Here is a 19,202-nt window from a genome sequence, read left to right on the forward strand (position 1 = left end):
CAATAATTTTATTTGCTTATTCCTCAGATATCACTTGATTAAGAAAGAGCTCAGCTGGTCCTGGGTTCAAAGGGCCAAGAATTTTCAACAAACTATGGCTGATGCTGCTCCATACGTGAACTTGTATCTAAGTTTCCTAAAATGCCCTGCCAAAGTGGATTTAAAATGCAGCCTGCCACTGCCACCCATCCTAGAACTACAAGAATTGGAAAAGTCACAGTTCAGTGAAACAAAGTGTACAGGTCTGGCCACAAACCAAACTCATTCTTCCAGGAACACAATGACCACATTATTAACAATCATTGTCTTAGTTCCACTGAACACATCCTCATCAGTAACAGCTCAGGAAAAAGGAGCACAGTGCACATCCCAGGGTACTTTTGGTAAAAGCCACTCGTTTGGTGGGAGTGATACAAGCAAATATGTATCTCAGAGTCATAAACCTTTGATTTAACCATGGTCTACCTAGCTATCACTTTATACCTTGAAACTAGACTCACCTCAATTCCAGAAACTATTGGGAAAGAGAGGGTGCATGATGCCTAAAGTCTTGGTTTTTTTTCCTCAATACAGTTCTTACAAATTGACAGGAAGTTTCAACAAGGCACATTGATGAGATCATTTACTGTCACCTGTGTTTCCAAGATTTCATAAACATCCCTAGAGTGTGCAAACATCTGGGAACACTCATTTTTTGATCTCAGGCTAAGTTTATCTCATCTGATATATGATATGATAGTCCATGCTGGTAGGTGAACACCAAAGGGGCCCCCCAGGGGTTGGTGCTGGGTCTGGTCTTGTTCAACACCTTCATCGACGACCTTGATGAGGGAATAGTGTCTGCCCTCAGCAAGTACGCTGATGACACAAAGCTGGGAAGAGTGGCTGACACGCCAGAAGGCTGTGCTGCCATTCAGCAAGACCTGGACTGGCTGGAGAGATGGGCAGGAATAAACCAAATGAGGTTTAATGAGAGCAAGTGTAGAATCCTGCACCTGGGAAGGAACAACCGGACGTATCAGTACAGGCTGGGGGACGACCTGCTGGAGAGGAGCTCTGAGGAGAAGGACCTGGGGGTCCTGGTGGACAACAGGTTGACCATGAGCCAGCAGTGTGCTCTCGTGGCCAAGAGGGCCGATGGGATCCTGGCATGCATTAAAAGGAGCGTGGCCAGCAGGTCAAGGGAGGTAATCCTCCCCCTCTACTCTGCCCTGGTGTGAGTACTGTGTCCAGTTCTGGGCTCCCCGGTACAAAAAAGTTGGGGATCTCCCAGAAAGAGTCCAGCAGAGGGCCACAAAGGTAATGTGGGGCCTAGAGCATCTTCCCTATGAAGAAAGGCTGAGAGACCTGGGTCTGTTCAGCCTGGAGAAAAGAAGACTGAGAGGGGATCTCATCAATGTGTATAAATACCTGAAGTGTTGGAGACAGAGGGATTTGGCCAACCTCTTTTCAGTGGTTTGTGGGGATAGAACAAGGGGTAATGGCCACAAGATAGAGCACAGGAAGTTCCGCACCAACATGCGAAAAAACTTCTTCACAGTGAGGGTGATGGAGCACTGGAACAGGCTGCCCAGGGAGGTTATGGAGTCTCCTTCTCTGGAGATACTCAAGGCCCGTCTGGACGCCTACCTGGGCAGCCTGCTCTAAGGAACCTGCTTTGGCAGGGGGGTTGGACCCGATGATCTTTCGAGGTCCCTTTCAACCCCTTCAATTCTGTGATTCTTTGTCCAGTTCTGGGCTCCCCAGTACAAAATCCACTCATGCACAGGTGCAGACACTGTTAGCTGTTCTGTATCAGATATGGATTTCTGAGAGGTCATTGATTAATTACAACTTACCTTCAAATGAGTAACTGCAGTGTGCCCTTTTTCAGAGGGTTGATTTACACAGACTCTGGTATTCCAGGTCTGCAGTATGATGTGGTAGGAAGAAAACTGGAGAAAAATTAGTTTGTTTTGGTTACTTTTTTTCCTCTTTTAAATGCATAGCTTCATCAAAGGAGTGAACAAAAGAGAAAAATCTCTGAAGAGCTTCTTTTGTGCCGACTCTCACCATCTCTTTTGGCAATATCAATTGTGCAGGCAAGAAAAATATGTGGCTCCATTTTTATTTATTTTAGTTGTGCTCAGAGTTTTACAGGTAGTATCTTCCCTTTAGACCATCTCAACAGAAATATAAGAAAGTTTGAAGCCACTTCCCAAGTTACCCATCCATCTCCATTAATCAACTGAAGCGAAAAGCAGAAACATCTTTTGTTAAAAGAAAGAGTGATGAGTTTGTGAAGGCTTATCCCAGGCTAGAGCTGAGCTCACCCACTGCGGCACAGATCGATTAGTTTGTAACTTAGAAAACCCAGTTCCCAGGGTCCTGGAACTTGTCTACTCAACAAGAAACAAATCTCTTCTCTAGCTGTGACAGGGACACTGAAACTGTGGTAGCTGAAACTGTGCAAACAAAACACTTCCTGCAGCTTGGGTGAGCTGGACCTTCTTCAAAAACTAGGTACACAATCTGACTTCATGGGATGGAGAGGAGGCAGGAATCAAACTCTTCAAAGCAGAACAGATTCTTCAAGGAGGTCATGTCCTGGTAGACATGTTTGTCTTAGCACACTGCTGTGGCATGAGGCACTTCGGTCATGGCTGTTGAGAACATCAGTCCAAGCTCTGTCAATAGAACCACAGGCAAATTTGTTCTCTTTCCTGTGAGATCTCCCTGAGTTGCAGACCTAAAGGATCTTCCCCCCAGACACACCTCAGTGTCACTAGATCACTGAAAAAAAGGAGCTCAACCAGGTCAGTAGCCTGCAGGAAAGCCACCTTTCCGGGAATCGGAGGCTGCAGCCCATCCATCATCTGTTCTGAGAATGGCTTGCACAACTGCACCGCTGGTCACTCGTGTGGTATCGTGTTTTCTCTTCTTTAGTTGTTCTTCTATACCCTGAAATGCAGAAGTGCATGAGGACAACAGGAGAAACTGCTCATGTGCTGTAGTCTCTGACCTGAATCCTCCATGACTATCCAAGCATACAGTGCCTGTATTAGGTATGTCTCCTAAAACTACATCCTGTCCCTCTTCTTCCTTCTGCTTTCTGGGATGCACTGCTTTTCACGTGGAATTGAGAATATGTGGCATTCGTGGTGTTGAGTGTGTGCTACCAGTACTATTGCAGGTCAAAGAGCATTCTCAGATACTTATATAATGACTGACAGCTGGAAGTAACAACATTTCATAGAATATCCGAGTTGGAAGGGACCCACAAGGATCATCGAGTCCTATTCCTGGATCCCCAAAGGCAAGGCAAATCCTGCCATCAGCTCTCAGACTGACAGTGCTGCACAGAGACCTTTTCTGTGAGAATATTTTCACATCTGTTCTTGGGTCCCTCTGTGCATTCTCCCTTTCTAGCTCTGTGGCGGCACTTTAGGATTTGTGAGGAGGTAGCACGCGTTTCCTGAGGGACACCAGATTTAGACTGCTTGGATGCTTCAGGCCCTGAAGCAAAATAGTATCCTTGCTGTTTTGCAAGTACTTTGAGCCAAACAACAACTGGAAGAAGAAATATAGCCTCAGTTTCAGATGTAGCTCATGCTTGAATGCATTAGGCCTTAAAACCATATGACTGAGACTAAAAGTACACTTTGAACAGCTCACTGTGACCCAGTACTGGACTTGTGCCAGCTTTAATACTGCTCACCTAGGAAATTTGGCAATGCATCATGATTTTCTACACACACATGCCTTCCCAACACTATGACACCAGCACCACACAAAATGCTCATATACAACCCCACCTAAAGCCAGACAAACCTCCTCTATTTGCTGCTCAAGCTCCGTGATATTGGGAAACAGCTGATCATGAATTCTGGGCTCTTCCACTGCTTTCTTCACATCATAACCAAACCAGATGGAATTGATGATCGTCTAAGAGTCGCAAAAAAGCCTTAATGTTAGTTAGTTGCCTTCAAAGAGACCTCACCCTTGCAGCAACAAAGGCAGAGACTTCTGAATGATGTTCACTAGAGCACATAAAATATGTAATTTCTAATTCCTGCTGCTTCCAGCACTCCCTCTCTTGGCTAAGAAAAACACAGGTACATTGCAGCAAGTCAGCTTGTATATGCTTAGGATGAATTCCACACAAAGAGACCAAGAGTGGCTAAAATGAACATAGGAGAAGGATCGGATCCTCAAGCTGGATTTATCCTGCTGTGAGTAAGCCCATGCTGGCTTGTTTAGACACAAAGCAGTCAGCTCAGTGCAAACGTACAGTTACAGCTTCTTGCTACCATGCAACCAGTTTCCATAAACCTGGCTCAGCCCCGTTTGCTTAAATTGCAGGTTGGAGCTGCTGGCAAGTGAAAACAGCCTCAGGATGAAGGGCTTTGAAAACTGCTTGTAGCAGTTGTTTCAGAGCCTTCTCCCCTGCCTTAGCCAGAAAACAGGCTGCAGTCTGGTGCTCTGAATGGCTGTGTGTGCTGGCACTGGGGACTGCTTTCCCCTGCAGTCATTTTTGGTCTATCTGGGCCTTTGACTGGCTGCCACAGCAGGTCACAAAGAGCCCGTCTGTCAGATGATACCATGCCTGGCCTAAGTTCTTGTTTAGCTTCTCCACATGACTTTCACCTGAAGTTTGAGGGTTGGATGAGAATGACTCTAAACTAGGCAAAGAGTCCATGGCAATTCAGAAGTCAAAGCTAAACCAAAGTCATAAATACCCTACAAGTGTTAAGAACAATTTGCCAAAGGAAAAACCCAGAGTCACTGAAGTAATTTAATGAGAGACCCTTTGTTCCTCTGGCAAGCAGGAGTTGGGGTTGAAGGCCTGGCCCTCAGAAAGTCAGTCATGAACCTTTCTTTCAGCCCCCAGGCCTGCAGCAGGGAGCCACGGCTATGGTCAAATCATAGGCATGAACCCCTTACCCCAAACACTGCCTCTCCCCAGTTTGTTTTGCCTCACCTTTGCCCACAGATTGCCCACATCATCACATACCAGTGCTGTTGCTGTGGTTATTTTTGTTCCTCCAGAAGCACCAACCACCATCCTGACCTTTTTTGATTTGTCCACCAAGATGGAGGGGCACATGGAGGACATCGGCTGTTTACCTGTCAGGGACAGATGCAACAGAGGCTCAGCTTTCCACCTGTAGCTTACAGACTGTCGGCTCCCACTCCACGTCTAAACCCAGAGCCTTCATATCCACCTTCCTGACTAAGGTGGTCTTGTTCATCCCTCGGGGATCCCAGTGTCCCCCGTACACATCTTGTTGCTACCACAATGCAAAGCATAACCCTAGTATTTTGTGCAGAGGATGAAGGTGCCTGCCTCCACGGTTCTGTCCCAGCTGGGGTTGTCCATCATGCAGCTGCCTCCCCTAAACTGTGGGACCTCTCTTTCCGTCCTATCACTCCCCTGCCTCTCTCCAAAGGGTGGTACAGGAGGGTGACAGAACCCCAGCCCACTTCTGTGGCAATGAGACGGCTCTGCAGGAAGCAGTGATGGAGCATGCAGGGTGCTTGGTTAGGTGCGTGAAATGGGTCTGTCTGAAGCTGCCCTACAGATCCCAAGACAGCACAGGGAGAAGGCTGGACAGTGCCGTGTAACACTTAGCAGTCAGCTCCTGCTGCTGCCTCCCTCTTAAGTAAGTTCAAAGAAATCTTTCATATCCCCAAGTCATTTCACTTGATATGCTCTGAGCTCCCTGCAAAAGGATTTCTGGTTGCTGGAAGGAAGCATGCCCAAGAGGTTTTCTTCAGATGGCCTCTCCTTCTTCAGGGTATACCAGGGGAGGCTGGGAGTGCACTTTTGGCAGGGATGCCATGTGCCTCGTGTTCACCTCCACTCTCTGCAGAAACCCCCAGATCTGTGGCTGATTTCAAACATGCTGCAGCCTACCTTGCAGACACCACAGCCTTAGTATGCAAGATACAGCTACAGGACGGAGTCAGGAAGGTAGTTTACAGCTACCTGGTGCTATGAAATTTGCTGGAGAAGGAGGTATCCCAAATCCATTGATTATGTAAGGTGAGCTGAAGTCATCCATCTCATCATTATATATGATTCCACTCACGTTGGATCGTACATCAGAGCCAAAGCTAGACAAAACAAGTTAGAACAGACACGTGAAGATCAGAGGAAATCCAGGACAAGCTTCAGGTGAATTACTGCAATGTGAAAACTGGAATTTGATGGGAGTAACTCTCCACTCCCTTGTGTTGCAAAGGACATTCTGTCACCCCTTGGGGGAAGGAAGCAGTTTATACCGTGAGCACACAGCTACACAAAGAGGAAAGGCAGCCCAGCATCCTGCTGTATAGCTCCCCTGCAAGGACCTTGAGGGGAAGAACAGCACAGCAGCAAAATACAATTAATCCCCTTCCACCTGGGCAGTACTGCACTCCATTCAGAGGCAGTGTAGTTCAAAGACTGTCACCTTTGGAAATGGTTGGGATTTTGCTTAGATGTGTCGAGTGACATTTTCTATGTACAGAAAGAACCTCCCGCCCTCCCCCAGCTTCAGGCCATGTACGCAGAACACAGCTCTTCTTGACAGCACTCTAGACAAATACTGTGCTTTCAGACCAGCTGCATTAGCTCAAATTCCTTCCAGATGCCTGGGAATCAGAGCCTGCAGTGATACCACTGCTCATGAGAAAATCCAGATGCAGTGGATATTTCCTTTGTGGGTGAACACAATATGACAGAGGACCCCACTTCATATATCCTGTCCTCTGACCCAACTACACAAGTCTCAGCATTAAGAACTGACCTGTAAGCTTAGCAGAAGTGCCCATCAACAGTGCTACCCATCACAGCCCCGCTACGGAGATGACAGCGATGTTTTATACCAACCACAGAACCACCACTAGGAAGATGGCAGAGGCCTACACAGAAGTAATGTCTGAGCTCATACTATTGGTTGATGGTGCTGGTGGCGGACACAGCACTGCCATCATCAGCCACAATGGAGAGGTGGGAAGTACCGGCAGTATCCGGAGTGTAATATACTGGCTCGTAGTAGTCAACTGGATGGGAAGTGTTGTCTGTGATTTTTCTTCGGAGACTATCAGCAAAGAACTCGGACGTCATGTTTCTGATTGCCTGTCAGAGAAATCCAATGCAGTTACTCAGCAGATTAAGTTTAAGAGACATGTATGAAGCTGATATCCAACACTTCAGACCACAGAAGAGTGGCAAATCGCAGCAGTGAGGCTATATTTTTCCAGCAGGGGTTTTCCTCCTTCTTGAAAGATGGACATTGTACCAAAGAGTCATGGAAGAAGCTGTACAATGTGCCCCTTTATGTGGGAAGTTAATCAGCATCCATTATTGTAGATCTATGGAAAGCTGTCCTCAACACTGCTGTAAGGTGTAGGCAAGCACTGTTACACTTGCTTCAGAGATGAGAGAAGAGGGGTCAGGTTGAGAAGACTAGACCAAGGCAAGCTCTGATCATTGCTCGGTAAGTTGCAAATTTGTGTCCGTCAAGCTGGGCTGTGCTCAGATCCTGCTGCTTTTGGAGAATCACAGAAGTAAAAGCACAAAGTGTGAAGTTGGAAAAAGCAGGTTTCCTGCCTCACCCCTTCTTATCCATAGGTCCATTTACTATAGGTAGGACTGTGGCTAGAGAGACACAAGGGTGCTGGGAGTATCATCTAGTCAATCAGACTCCAAAGACTATGAAAACTGGGAGGGTTAGCCCTAAATATACTCAAATGCTCCTGGTCAATTGAGGATTTTGCTTTTCCTAATAGCAGGAACGTTTCCTCCATTTATATCCCTCACAGCTCAGCCATGAGTCGCATAAGGACTTCCCATTTTGATTCAGAGATATTTCAGTGCCTGTCAATAGCAGGTGGCGCAGAGCATCCCTGACAATGTTTAGTCACCCAAAACCAAAAAGCCATGTTCCAGTAGCCTGGGTGTTGCAGAAAGAAAAGGCTTTTGCCAGGTACCTCTGTAATGTTGACAAATTTTGGATCTCCCAGTAAAGTCCTCTTGGCGTAGGCAAAGCGAAAGGCCTCCACAATGCGGTGGTAAGTCAGACCTTTCTTCTCCACAGTTTTGATGCTGTCAGCAGAGAAATTATATCCTGGCAACAGAAGACAAACCATTGTGAACACAAAACAAAGTACATGGTCAACAGGCTGCTAATAGAACTGTTGTATGGGATCATCTTGAAACTGCGTCTCTACGGAGATGCAGTCGCTGCACTGTTCTAACCTCTGCATGGAGGACACAAGAGCTCTAGTAGTTTTGAGCACTGTGGGAGGCATCAGCAGGATTTGTATTTGGGGGGATGTTTTCTAAAGAAGCCGCAAGTACAAGTTCATTTTCACCCACTCAGGTACTTGGGAAGTGCCCCATTCAGAAGCATATTTTTCCTCTTGCACTTCTATTTCAGGTAGGAAGGCAATGTCCCTGAGTTTAGAGCAGACAAGGAATGTTTCCACACCTCTGATCCTTTCTGGGGTCTCAGACCTATCTGCTGGAGGGCTATTGAGACCCAGCTCCCAAAACCAAAATAGCAGTTGTCTTTGGAACTCTCCCAGCTCCTGCTGCCAGTAGGACACTGCTCAGTGGCACTCTCACCTTTCAGTATGTTGAAAATGAGGGCTAGCACTGGGCCGCTCAGGGGGGCACTAGGCGTGTAGAGGGTAAACTCCCCAAGCGTAACCTGTATGGGATCTTCAATCACTGTTGCATTGTAGTCCCGCAGGTCATCCATTGAGACAATCCCCCCTGGAACAGAGAAGGGAACTATAGATGTGGGTTTGTGATCTCTGGTGGGAAGAAGAGGTCATACTCTTATCACCAGGCATCACAGTGAGGTCAAGAGGGAACACGGACAAACCAAAAAAGTTGCAAGGTAAAGGGAGCAAAGATAGATGCACAGGAGATAGACTTATTCCTTGATAGATCCAGCCGAGGCTCAGATAGTCTAAGCTTGAAGTTGGACTGATTTACAGCAGCCAAAAATCTGGTGATTCATTTCTACAAAGGACATCAGCAATGTCAGGGAACAAAATGTCCTTAACAACCCTCTTTACAGGGGAGGATGCAGCTTTTGGGTGCAGATGCTTTGTGCTACCCCACAAGCAGAATAACAGGTACATTCCATTGCCTTTCTTATCAGAAAGGGGAAGACAGTAATTAATCATCACAAATAAAACCAGGAAATGACTTACACACATGAGTTTCACTGAAGCTAGCCAATGCTAGATAGCAAGAATAGGATACTACCACCATCTAGTGGCCTTGAGAGATTAAACAACTTGAGAGTTTACAGGACCATGTATGTATTGTTTCAGGTAGAAACTTACAAAATCATAGAATAATTAAGGTTGGAAAAGACCTCCAAGATCATCTGGTCCAACCATCCCCCTACCACCAGTATCACCCACTAAAGCATGTCCCTAAGTATCACATCCAGCCTTTTCTTAAACAACCCGCCAGGGATGGTGACTTGCTGGATTTAGGCTCTGTAAACAGCGTGTATCTACTATGCGATGCCCAGGAATGCATAGACTTGCTAGACTACATGGTGCAAAAATGTACAGTATCTACCACCCATTTCTGATTGAGTTTCAAACACATCCATTAAAGTACTAACAGCTTCTCTTGTGCCTCCTTTTGCCACAGGTCTCGCAGGTGGCATTTCAGGCAGCAGGCCTGACCTGCTTCCAAGGCTTCTGCAGGTCACCAGCTCCTCCCTGGATGCTGAGCTGCAGCAGTCAGGCACTCACGCTATTTTGAACAGATGTCCTGTTTCTCACCTACACTCTGGATGTCAGCGATGATCTGTTTTGCCAGGCTTCCTGTGTAAAAGGCATCTGCTCCTTCGTTGGCTATAGTCTCATATGTGTTGGCTAGTTTAGGCATCTTGACGATATCACCCTCTTGCAGAATTTTCCCTCCTCTGCAGAACACTTCGCTAACGGAGAAAGAAGATTGAGAAGATCAGATCCGAGAGACAAGTTCAAAACTACGTGTAGCTGTATCAGCTGACACAGTATTCGACTGCTCATGCTAGTGCCTTCGTGGAGAGAAGAGAAACTGCCTGATCCATGCCCCAGGTGTCCTTGCATCGGGACATAAAACTGAACAGTGGTTTTCTGACCTGGGATTCCACATTGCTCTAAATTTGTTCAGTGAAGCCTATTGGAGGGAGTGTCAATCTTTGTCACCAAGGCAGGCCACCCTTCCTACCTGCCCATGGGGTTAACTGCCTCTAGATGCCCACGAGGGACCATAGTCCTTGAACTCAAGCAGTTCAGTTTCAGAGCACAGACTATGAAGCTAAAAGGCTCAAAGCTTTCAGTGAGTCCAGGAGAATGCATTTTGATTCCTGACAGTCAGAGCACTTTCAAGTAGACAGGTCCCTTTCTAGCTCCCTCATCAGGGATCAAGGATGTGATGCTCTGGACCTGCCAGATGGAGGTACAGGAACCCAGGCTGTACATCCCATTTGGATTGCAAACAAACCTGCAGCTGGCAGGAAAAGAAAAGATTAAACATGATCTCCAGTGGGGCTGGACGCAGACACCATGGGACTGTAAATGGAAGTGTATTTGAAATCCTTCGTGTTCACAGTCATTGCCAGAAGTAGATGGTCAGAGGCATTGCTCTGGGAAGACTGACTGCAGAGGAAGAGATGACCCAGCAACTCACTGCCTGACAGCAGATGAGATGTTCAAGGAGAAAGATATACTCTGCAATTGCCCCAAATGCAGGTAATATTAGTTTAGTGCACTTACAGCCTGAGGAAAGGCTGAAGATTCAGACAAACATTGCCATTTGACAGATGCATCCCAGCATGTACTTCAGCTCCATCTCTGCTCAGACAAATGGACTTTAAGAGCAGAATTTATCTCCCTTTAAAAGCCAGGACTGAACATCCCCAAAACTGGCCACATGATTTAACACCTTCAGGGAGCTGGAACATCAGCAGGTGTAGTGAGTACAGTCACTGCAGGGCAGGCACAGGCTCACAGACACTATATTATACAAACACAGAGATTCTTCAGCTAGGATGCAGTAACCCCAAATTTCTCTGCACAGCTCTGCAACTGCTCTACCTGCCACAGTGAGACTTCTCTACCTACCACAGTGAGGGGTTGCTTTCAATTGACTTCTCTCTTGATTTGATGGCTGCTGCAAGGCCTTTCCCCATAGGGAATCCTTCTCTTGCCAACTTGACACTGGGCATAAACAGGTCTTTCCACGCCAGCCTGCCATGACGTTTGTGAGCCAGTTCATAGCCACGGATTTCTCCTGGAACAGCGATGGACAATCCTCCTGGAGCAGACAAAGAATGTATTAGTTTAGCAAAGCAAGAAAAAAAAGTGATTAATGGAGTAGGAGGTAGAGCTGGGCTTGTCTGTTGGCCTTTAAAAGACTGCGTAGAGGACATTTTTGGCAAGATGCAGGTGAGAAATTCTGTAGATATACAAGAACATAACCATAAAAAATGTTCTTTATCCAGAGAGATCAGTAGCAGCTAATGTTGGAGCTGTGTGGACCCCCAGAGCAGTGAAATAGCCTTTGCCATACCTTTCAGAGAGAGCTGTGTGTCGTTCCAAAACATTGCCTCTGAGGCTCCTTTTGGAGCCACCTCTCTTGCATTGATGATTTCCACTTTTCCTTTAAAGACAGAAAGGAAGGAAGGTGATTAGCTCTGAACTCAGCACCCAGGCATGGTCTGTGCTGAGTAAGTCTGATCACTGGGAACCAGTTTCTTGGCAGATATTTTGAGGACAGCATGGTCCTCTAGAGACTACGAGAGTCAGCCTCTTACCTTGACTCAGGTAGCATAAATCACCCCTCTGTGCTTTAGATAGAGGGGTGGACCTGTTCTAGATATGTACGGCCTTGTTCCTTACCTGCGCTGTTGTAGATGGTAAAGAACAGTCCCCCTCCAATGCCCATGCTGTGAGCATTCATGAGTCCCACACAGAGCAGAGCTGCAATTGCAGAATCCACTGCAGATCCACCTTGCTGAAGGATGTCCCTGTGCAGCAGAAGAGAAGGCATCTTATGGTGACATGTTACTCATCAGTCAGCTCATCAGAGAAGATATTACAGACTCTCTCTAAGGAACTTTCATCCACACCTGGTCTAAAGGTTCCCAGGAATAGGAAGTTTGAGCTTCTGTCTCCATAGGGAAGAGATCCTAATGGTCTGGGTACAGACTAGATCACCCCTCATTAGAGAGACATGCAAACTAGCTTGAAGATAGCAAGGTGTGTCAAAGTACATGGGGGAGGCTGACATCCCAGCTACAACTCATTACTTCAGAAATAACAACTCTAAGGAGACTGAAATCTGCATCACTTGCATCTGGAACTGGAGAACAGCTTGATAAATGTATTTTAAGAAAAGCTTGAAAAGCATCTCTCATTCCTGTAGTTTCTGTGCCTAGGGAATCTTTGTCTACTGTACTGTCTTTGAGTGACTGCAGTAACTTTGTTTGGGCATGGTGAGAGCCCAGGTTTTGTTACGGCCTCCTCGTTCTACAGGGAGATGAGAGTATCTGTGCTGTGCAGCTGCCAGGGTTGCACCTGCACACCAGGAAAACAGAACAGAACAGTTTTGTCTTGTGCAAGAGCTGTCAGCGATAACAAGAGTCATAGCAGAATTAGCGGGTACCTTCCAATTATTGAGCACTGCCCAGCGTCTGTAGCCACAGCCGCCCTTTTATAGGTGTGCTTGTCCTCTGAGTCAGAGCGCAGTCCGAAGAAGAGTCCCAGGAACAAGATGAGCCCCAGTAGGACTGCAGTCAGGACTAAAGCCACCACATAGCACTTCTTCATCTTTCTGTGGGAAGAGACAGGGTCATCAACCTTGCTGCTTCTGGGGTATGTGGGTGCTAGGGAACAGATGATCAGGCACAAGAGGAGTCTTTTCACCTATCTTCTTTCATATCCACCATTCCTCCTCTCTCCCTGGCAGTTGACAGCTCTGCACATGGAAGGGCAGTTTTACAAGGAGCAACCAAGAGAGGTGAGCCCAATTCTGGCCTTGACAGTTCCTTTAGGGCGAAGTCCTGCTTTTAAGTGAAATTGACTATCAAGAGGGGAGGGAATCTTCTAGAAGATGAGGAAGTGAACATCCTGCTGTTATTGCCTTTCAGTGGCAACAGGAGAACTATTTGCTCGGTGACTTTATTCTCTGAGGATTTTAGCTATCAGCAAATATTCAAGTTGCTTCTCTGTTGGGAAGCATGGGGATCCTATAGACTCCTGGAAGCCCTTTGGTAACAGCTCTGAAGTACTATAGTCCCTGCAGTGAAAAGGCCCCAAGCCAGCAGCTATCACCTGGGTGATATCTGTATATAAGATATACGTCTTAACTTTCACACCCCAAAATAACAGCAGTTACATAGGTCAGATGAGCAGAACATAACTGGTGTTAGTTATGACTCGCATCATCTTCAGTGGAAAAATTCAGAGCTTTAACTTCATATTACCTGCTTTTAAATGCCATGGCTTTGAAGGAGTCCCTCCCTGTCCAGGAGGTTACCACTAACCAGTACAATACACATCTTTGTCACTAACAAGCCTCTATTTGGTGCGCCCCAGCGTGAGCACAGCACCCGCTTCTGCTCAGGGTCCTTGGCCAGAGTGCCTTTCCAATGAGCCTGCCACTTCTAGAAGGTGACGGCCAGTTCCTATTTCTCCATGCTTCCCCCTCCTGCAGAAAGTTGCTCGTGGGGTGCGCAGGGTTGCACTTCATTGGTGGGTAAGAATAGCTCACAGAGATGATCTGCAGCAAGTGTATTCCAGACACACACCAAGCTAAGTCAAGAGCTACTGAGGGAATGGAAAGTCAATGATATCTCACTAGAACTGACAGTTCATGAAATACAGCTTGAACAGCTACTCTTTGACCCATTTTCTTTCCCATTACAGAATTGTTCCATCAAAAAGACCTAAATTCATCGTATCAGCTTCAGGAACCAGCCTCCCTCTGCGTAGCGTAGGTTTGGCTTTTCACCATGACTACTATACTTGTGCAATAGTCAAGATACCCTTTACCTTACCGAAGCATCTGCTTTCCTCAGAGACAAACCAATCCATGGCACTGCGAGTGAAGATAGGATCCACCAACCCCACCCTCTGTGGATGTTCAACAGCCCCAGGTAGCGCAACCTCCAGCAGTCAGAGCAGCATTTGGTGCCTTGCAGCAGCAGCATGTGCAGGATTAGGAAGCAGAGAGTGTGCCAATGCTGACCTAACTAGAGGAAACAGGCCAGGCCAGCCAAACTGAAACACTCCTCCGAGGGAGGAGATTAGCAAGCACTGCCCCTCAGCACAGCCTTACCCCCACTCCTGTTATTTTAAAAAGGAGGTATGTACCCATTTGTTATCCAAGCCCTGTGTCTGTGAGTCCCAGTCAGCACAAAAGATGTCCACCCCCAAGTAAGGCAACTCAAACCAGGGTGTAAATCTACTGTATGTGCTGTTCTGTCAACAAACGTCAAACAAGGGCAGGGAAAAGTAAATGGATGAAACCCCTTTCCTGGTTCAGAACTTAATTTACACTCAACTACTTTTAAAAGAGACTAGTGGTGTGTTTGCAGACCAGTGACTGTGCAGGGAAACAGAGAAGCCATTATGTCCCCAACAATAGCTCACACACAGCCTTGGAGTTTAAAGACAGTTTTTTTTGTTGGCAGAGAGAGTTCGGCTTCAGCACTGGCAGTCTCCTCCAGGCTTCACAAGAAATGCCATGGGATCTTTTATCTGCGCCCCAGCTAGGCAGAAGGTACTTTGTTTCATCTGGGCTGTTCCTCAAGCCTGGGGTGACCCAAGCCCGGTGCTGCGTGTTAACCCATAGGCTCCTGGCTTGGGCTGTGTGGTTCTTCTCCGGGGCTGCCTGCCTCACTGCTGGGCTCCTGTAAAGATTTTTCTGCCTCGTCACGCAAATTATTCTGAGAGCAAGAGAGAAGGGGAAACATCAGACGGTACCTCTGCTCTCTCTTCCACCTCCTCTCGGGATTTGGATGACACTCACGAGCACCTCCCAGTTCCACAGAGCTGAACGCTGAATGCCCAGCTGCCGGGTGAGTACACAGACCTGGACAGGGGCCCTCAGCCTCAGGCGCAGCTCTGACTGCCTGCCAGCCCCCCGGGGTGAGGATAACACGCACCGCTGGGGGCAGGAACAAGCACAAAGACTGCCCTGAATAAGAGCCACCAATTGCTGGGCACTGCATTGGGTCCCAGGTCACCCTCCAGGCTGGGATGGAAGCAGGGCCAGAAAAAGTGGATGCTCTTCATAAAGGTGCATCTGTGCAAGCTGTCAGATCGATCCTGCTAGAGAAGGCACGGGTGTAATGAGAAAGATCTGCAGCCTTCCCTTCTGCAACAGCACAGAGAGCAAACTCAGATGAGAATAATTCTCTCCACCTTAACTGCCAGCTCAATTCCCATAAGCTCCTTGACCTATTTCAGGCCTGACCCTAGTGGGAAGCATCCCTTGCACAGCCCATCCCACCCTCCTAGCTGCGGCACAGCAGAGCGCCAAAGAGGCGTTTTGTTTGCCATACAGCAATCAGGCGACAGATGAGGAGCCTGCAGACATCCCTGCTCTGACCCACCTCTAAAAAAGTTGCCCCATGCAGGCACATCACAGGAACAGCTGGGTTTTCGCACCAATGCTCCTTTTGAGCCTCAGCTCTGAAGTGGAGCCGCAGCTATAATTTATTGCTGGGAGTGGAGCAGCAGCTGTGTGCCACCACCTGAGCTGGCTCCCCTGACCATTGTCCGCTGAGGCTGGTTTTAACCTGCAGATCTCTGCCAAATCCAGCTCTTTGGAAGCTCAGCTAGCACTTTGGTCACACTGCGCTGCTCGGCAGCAGCAGCCATCCAGGGGAGAGACTATAAGGACATTAAAAGCAATATGGTTACTTCTCAGTGTCATAAAGGTCCAAGACCCAGTCCTAGACACAAAATTTAAAACGAATCCTCGCAGTCTGGCTTGATTTATACCGGGAGAGGGGGAGTACCAGCAAGCAGGAGAGTTACACTTGTATGAGTAACCCCACTGAACTGTAGATAAGTCAGTTTTCACAGGTTTGTTTAAATATGACAGTTTTTGAATTAAAAGAGCCCCAGTGCAACAGGCTAATTAGTATCAGGCAGGGGTCACAGGGTCTGAGCAGCTCTGCCAAGAGGGCTGGGCATGCTGTAGAGGTGGGGAACCTGCCACGGTCATGGAAAGCCCCAGGAGAACTGAAAGACAGAGAGAGGAGGGGTGCCAGGCCAGAAAGCAGGGAAGAGAAAAGAATGGGATACCAGAGGATGACAAAGGAATCCAGGTACAGTCAGGCCTTGTTATTGAATGAAGTAATACAAAAAGCATCCTCTGACATTTCCTAAAACTTTAACCACAAACTTTAACCAAGCAGACTTCTGCTTAAAAACCATCTTGCAGCGTCTGCATACCTCCACACCCACTCCTACGAGTTCCTCATCCTCCCACCTCTAGTCCAGTAGCCAACACTTGGCCATCAGCTTTGAGACATCTGCCCCTGCCTTCCTCAGGCAGCACACGTTATGCAAGGATACATTAAACATCCATGAATCACAGGACACGGGCTATGCTCCTCTGCTAAAACCCAAAGTCCAATCCCTATCAATAACATTACCGTATTTAAACAGGCATTAATAACAGAGCTGAAATACTGCTCTCGCGCTCTATTGCTGTGTAGAGTCAACCGTCAGTGACTTCTGGAGCCACAGGATGGCCCCAGGGCCCACGGGAGCATAACCCAGCACAGGCCCTGAGAGAGCAGACCCAGGCTGATAGCAGAGATCCCAAGGCTGTTCACACAGAAGTCCCATGACTGATTAATGACGACCTAAGGAGGGTGCCCACAACTGGTCACATAGGTGGAGCCATGTGAAGTGTGTAAGAGACCATAGGACAGCTACCTGTGCTGACACCGTGCTTCAGGATCAGGTGTGCACATCCCACCTTCCTCCAAAGTCCTGTTTTCGCAGGTATTTCCTAGGGCTGCTCCCAGCAACCTGCCCCAGGGCCAGGCTTCAGAAATCAGACAGGACAAGCATTTCTCACCAACCACCAAGCTGCTGCTGGGTCCCCAGCTAGCACCTTGCTTTCCTTTCTCACTGGCAGCTTGCTGAGAAGTGGTGCAGCAAACAAAGCAAATTATTTCTTCATCTGTGAGAATTCTTGGTGCCAAGAGTCCGTGTTCACACCCAATTAGCCAGATGACAGTTTAAATCCTCATGTATAACTGTGCTAGCCACACATTCCCTCAGCTGTCAGTAAGGACAACGGCCAGCCAGCAAGATCTGTTTTCATTTGCAGCATTATCCAGACTCCCAGCCTCTAAGCAGCTAATTAGCTGGGGTTATTTACTCCAAGAGGGCTTGCACTGAAGAAAACTAGAACCAAACCAACACAAATCTGAAGCTTAGGTTGCCCATTCCCCATCAGCTGCTCCTTCATTACACAATCCACAGGACTTACATCCTGGAAGGTTAATATATGGCATCATTACCCAAACGCCAGGGGACAAACACCTTACACAATGAGGGCTGTGTAAAAATTACAAATGCATTTGTAACATCAGATTTGCCTCCTGCCTACCAGGTTAGATCTCTGTGATTGCAATGGGGTCTTTGAATCTCACTGCAAATAGTCCCAAAGTAGTGGTGCGCAAGCTGGTACAGGCTGTACTGACAGCATTGCAGAGCCCAAATGGCAGAGAGCTTTGTTGACTTTGTTAGCGATCATGTTTACTCCTGCTCTTTTACTCCTGCTTTATGAGGACAGACAAACTTCTAAGCACTATTCTTTTGAGAACTGTCCCAAAAGAAAAGGGTTTGTTTCCCTGTGCCTTCTGTCCTGTACTCAAACACAGAGGTCTGACTTTCCCACATAAACCTCCCTACGCAGCCTTGCCCAGCAGTTACTGAAATAAGACACAAATTTAAGCCAGCTGACATTCTGATCTACATGTTCACGTGCTAAATAATTTTCTCCCTTAAGCCTTTAGACTTAGCGTAGCTGCCACCAGGATGCCTCTGATGAGGACTCTGGTTCTCCAAACAACCATGCAGGCAGACAGACAAGCAGAGATCTCCTATCAGGTACCGATCTTCATGGTGACTGGCAGGCATTTTTCCATAACTGTTTCTACTTTGTCCACACGATGCCATCTAGAGACTTCAAACAAGTCATCAACAATTACCTCTCCTTCCTAAGAAAATCATTCCTGATCCAAGTCTTACACAGATTTCTGCAGAGAACTATGACTCAAATATTGGCGTAGCTGGAATTCAAAACAAACATTTTTAAATCAGTCCATTTTTGGCCACAGAATGAGACAGGAATTCTGCTTTGGCATTAGGCTGGAACTTAAGACTATTAAGTTTTTGTACTTATCCATAATGAGATATTTAAGTTGAAGTCTTACACAGTCTTCATCTCCACAAGCAATAAGGGAACTAAAACAAAGTTCAGCCAAGCCATGAAGAAGCTCAAAAAGACTTCCAAATTCAGACCTAGGCACCAGTCCCTCCTGAAGCAAGGGGACAGAGCAGTCCCCAAGTGCTGAGCCTATGCTTCTTCCCCACCAGAGAAACGCAACAGCCCCACTCAACACAGCCTTCCGCAGAGCTAACAGCTCCATGTCAGTCCCCGGCCCACTCCCTGCATCCTGTAGGGCTTGCTGCCTCCCTCCCCTCCGACACTGGGTACGTCTTTAGCATTCTCTTCAGGAAACGTGGCATTGAGGACTCATACGCATGTGGGTACATTTTTAGGGAGAAAGGCGTCAGACCAGAGGTCCCTGCGTAAAGGTATGATGTCAAGCCAGAGACAATCCACCTGGAACAGAACAGAGTGAAAAGCTCCCTGAAAAAACAGACTGTTCCAGCTAGTTTTCAGGTATGCAGTTCACAAAGAGAGCCATTGTAATCAAGATTTGCAACTCCTCCACAGAAATCAGGTTTTCTGAAGCCTAATGACATGTAATATTCTATCCAATCTAAACTCAGAATTCAATGAGAAGGAGAAAATTTCCTCCTGAAGCAACTTTTTCAAAAAAAAAAAATCTTAAAACTGATATTTCTGCAGGAAAACATTAAAGTCCAACTTTTATTTTCTTTTTCTTTTTTTTTTTTTTAAATTTTAAAACACTTCAGCACGAACTATGAAGTGAAAAAGG

General features: G+C 47.0%; 1 protein-coding gene across 12 annotated transcripts in view; it reads right to left on the reverse strand.

Moving 5' to 3' along the window:
* Window positions 1-2,091: 2,091 nt before the first annotated feature.
* The window catches only part of GGT1 (gamma-glutamyltransferase 1), a 60,020-nt gene continuing 42,909 nt past the window's right edge, over window positions 2,092-19,202 (reverse strand). For 9 of the 12 annotated variants that reach the window (XM_013173609.3, XM_013173607.3, XM_013173608.3 and 6 more), the window contains 12 exons: window positions 12,650-12,817; window positions 11,884-12,011; window positions 11,555-11,644; window positions 11,107-11,299; window positions 9,778-9,935; window positions 8,594-8,743; window positions 7,957-8,093; window positions 6,915-7,102; window positions 5,969-6,096; window positions 4,994-5,106; window positions 3,811-3,924; window positions 2,092-2,940 (listed from right to left, as the gene is read on the reverse strand). In XM_013173609.3, coding sequence (XP_013029063.1) covers window positions 2,797-2,940; window positions 3,811-3,924; window positions 4,994-5,106; window positions 5,969-6,096; window positions 6,915-7,102; window positions 7,957-8,093; window positions 8,594-8,743; window positions 9,778-9,935; window positions 11,107-11,299; window positions 11,555-11,644; window positions 11,884-12,011; window positions 12,650-12,817 — 1,711 coding nt within the window. In that variant the 3' untranslated portion in view covers window positions 2,092-2,796. Of the gene's footprint in view, window positions 2,941-3,810; window positions 3,925-4,993; window positions 5,107-5,968; window positions 6,097-6,914; window positions 7,103-7,956; window positions 8,094-8,593; window positions 8,744-9,777; window positions 9,936-11,106; window positions 11,300-11,554; window positions 11,645-11,883; window positions 12,012-12,649; window positions 12,818-14,037; window positions 14,218-19,202 lie in introns of those variants that run through there. The other 3 variants (XM_013173606.3, XM_013173605.3, XM_048063773.2) reach the window with 3 other exon arrangements.

Source organism: Anser cygnoides, chromosome 17, assembly GCF_040182565.1.
Source record: "Anser cygnoides isolate HZ-2024a breed goose chromosome 17, Taihu_goose_T2T_genome, whole genome shotgun sequence".
Lineage (NCBI taxonomy): Eukaryota > Metazoa > Chordata > Aves > Anseriformes > Anatidae > Anser > Anser cygnoides.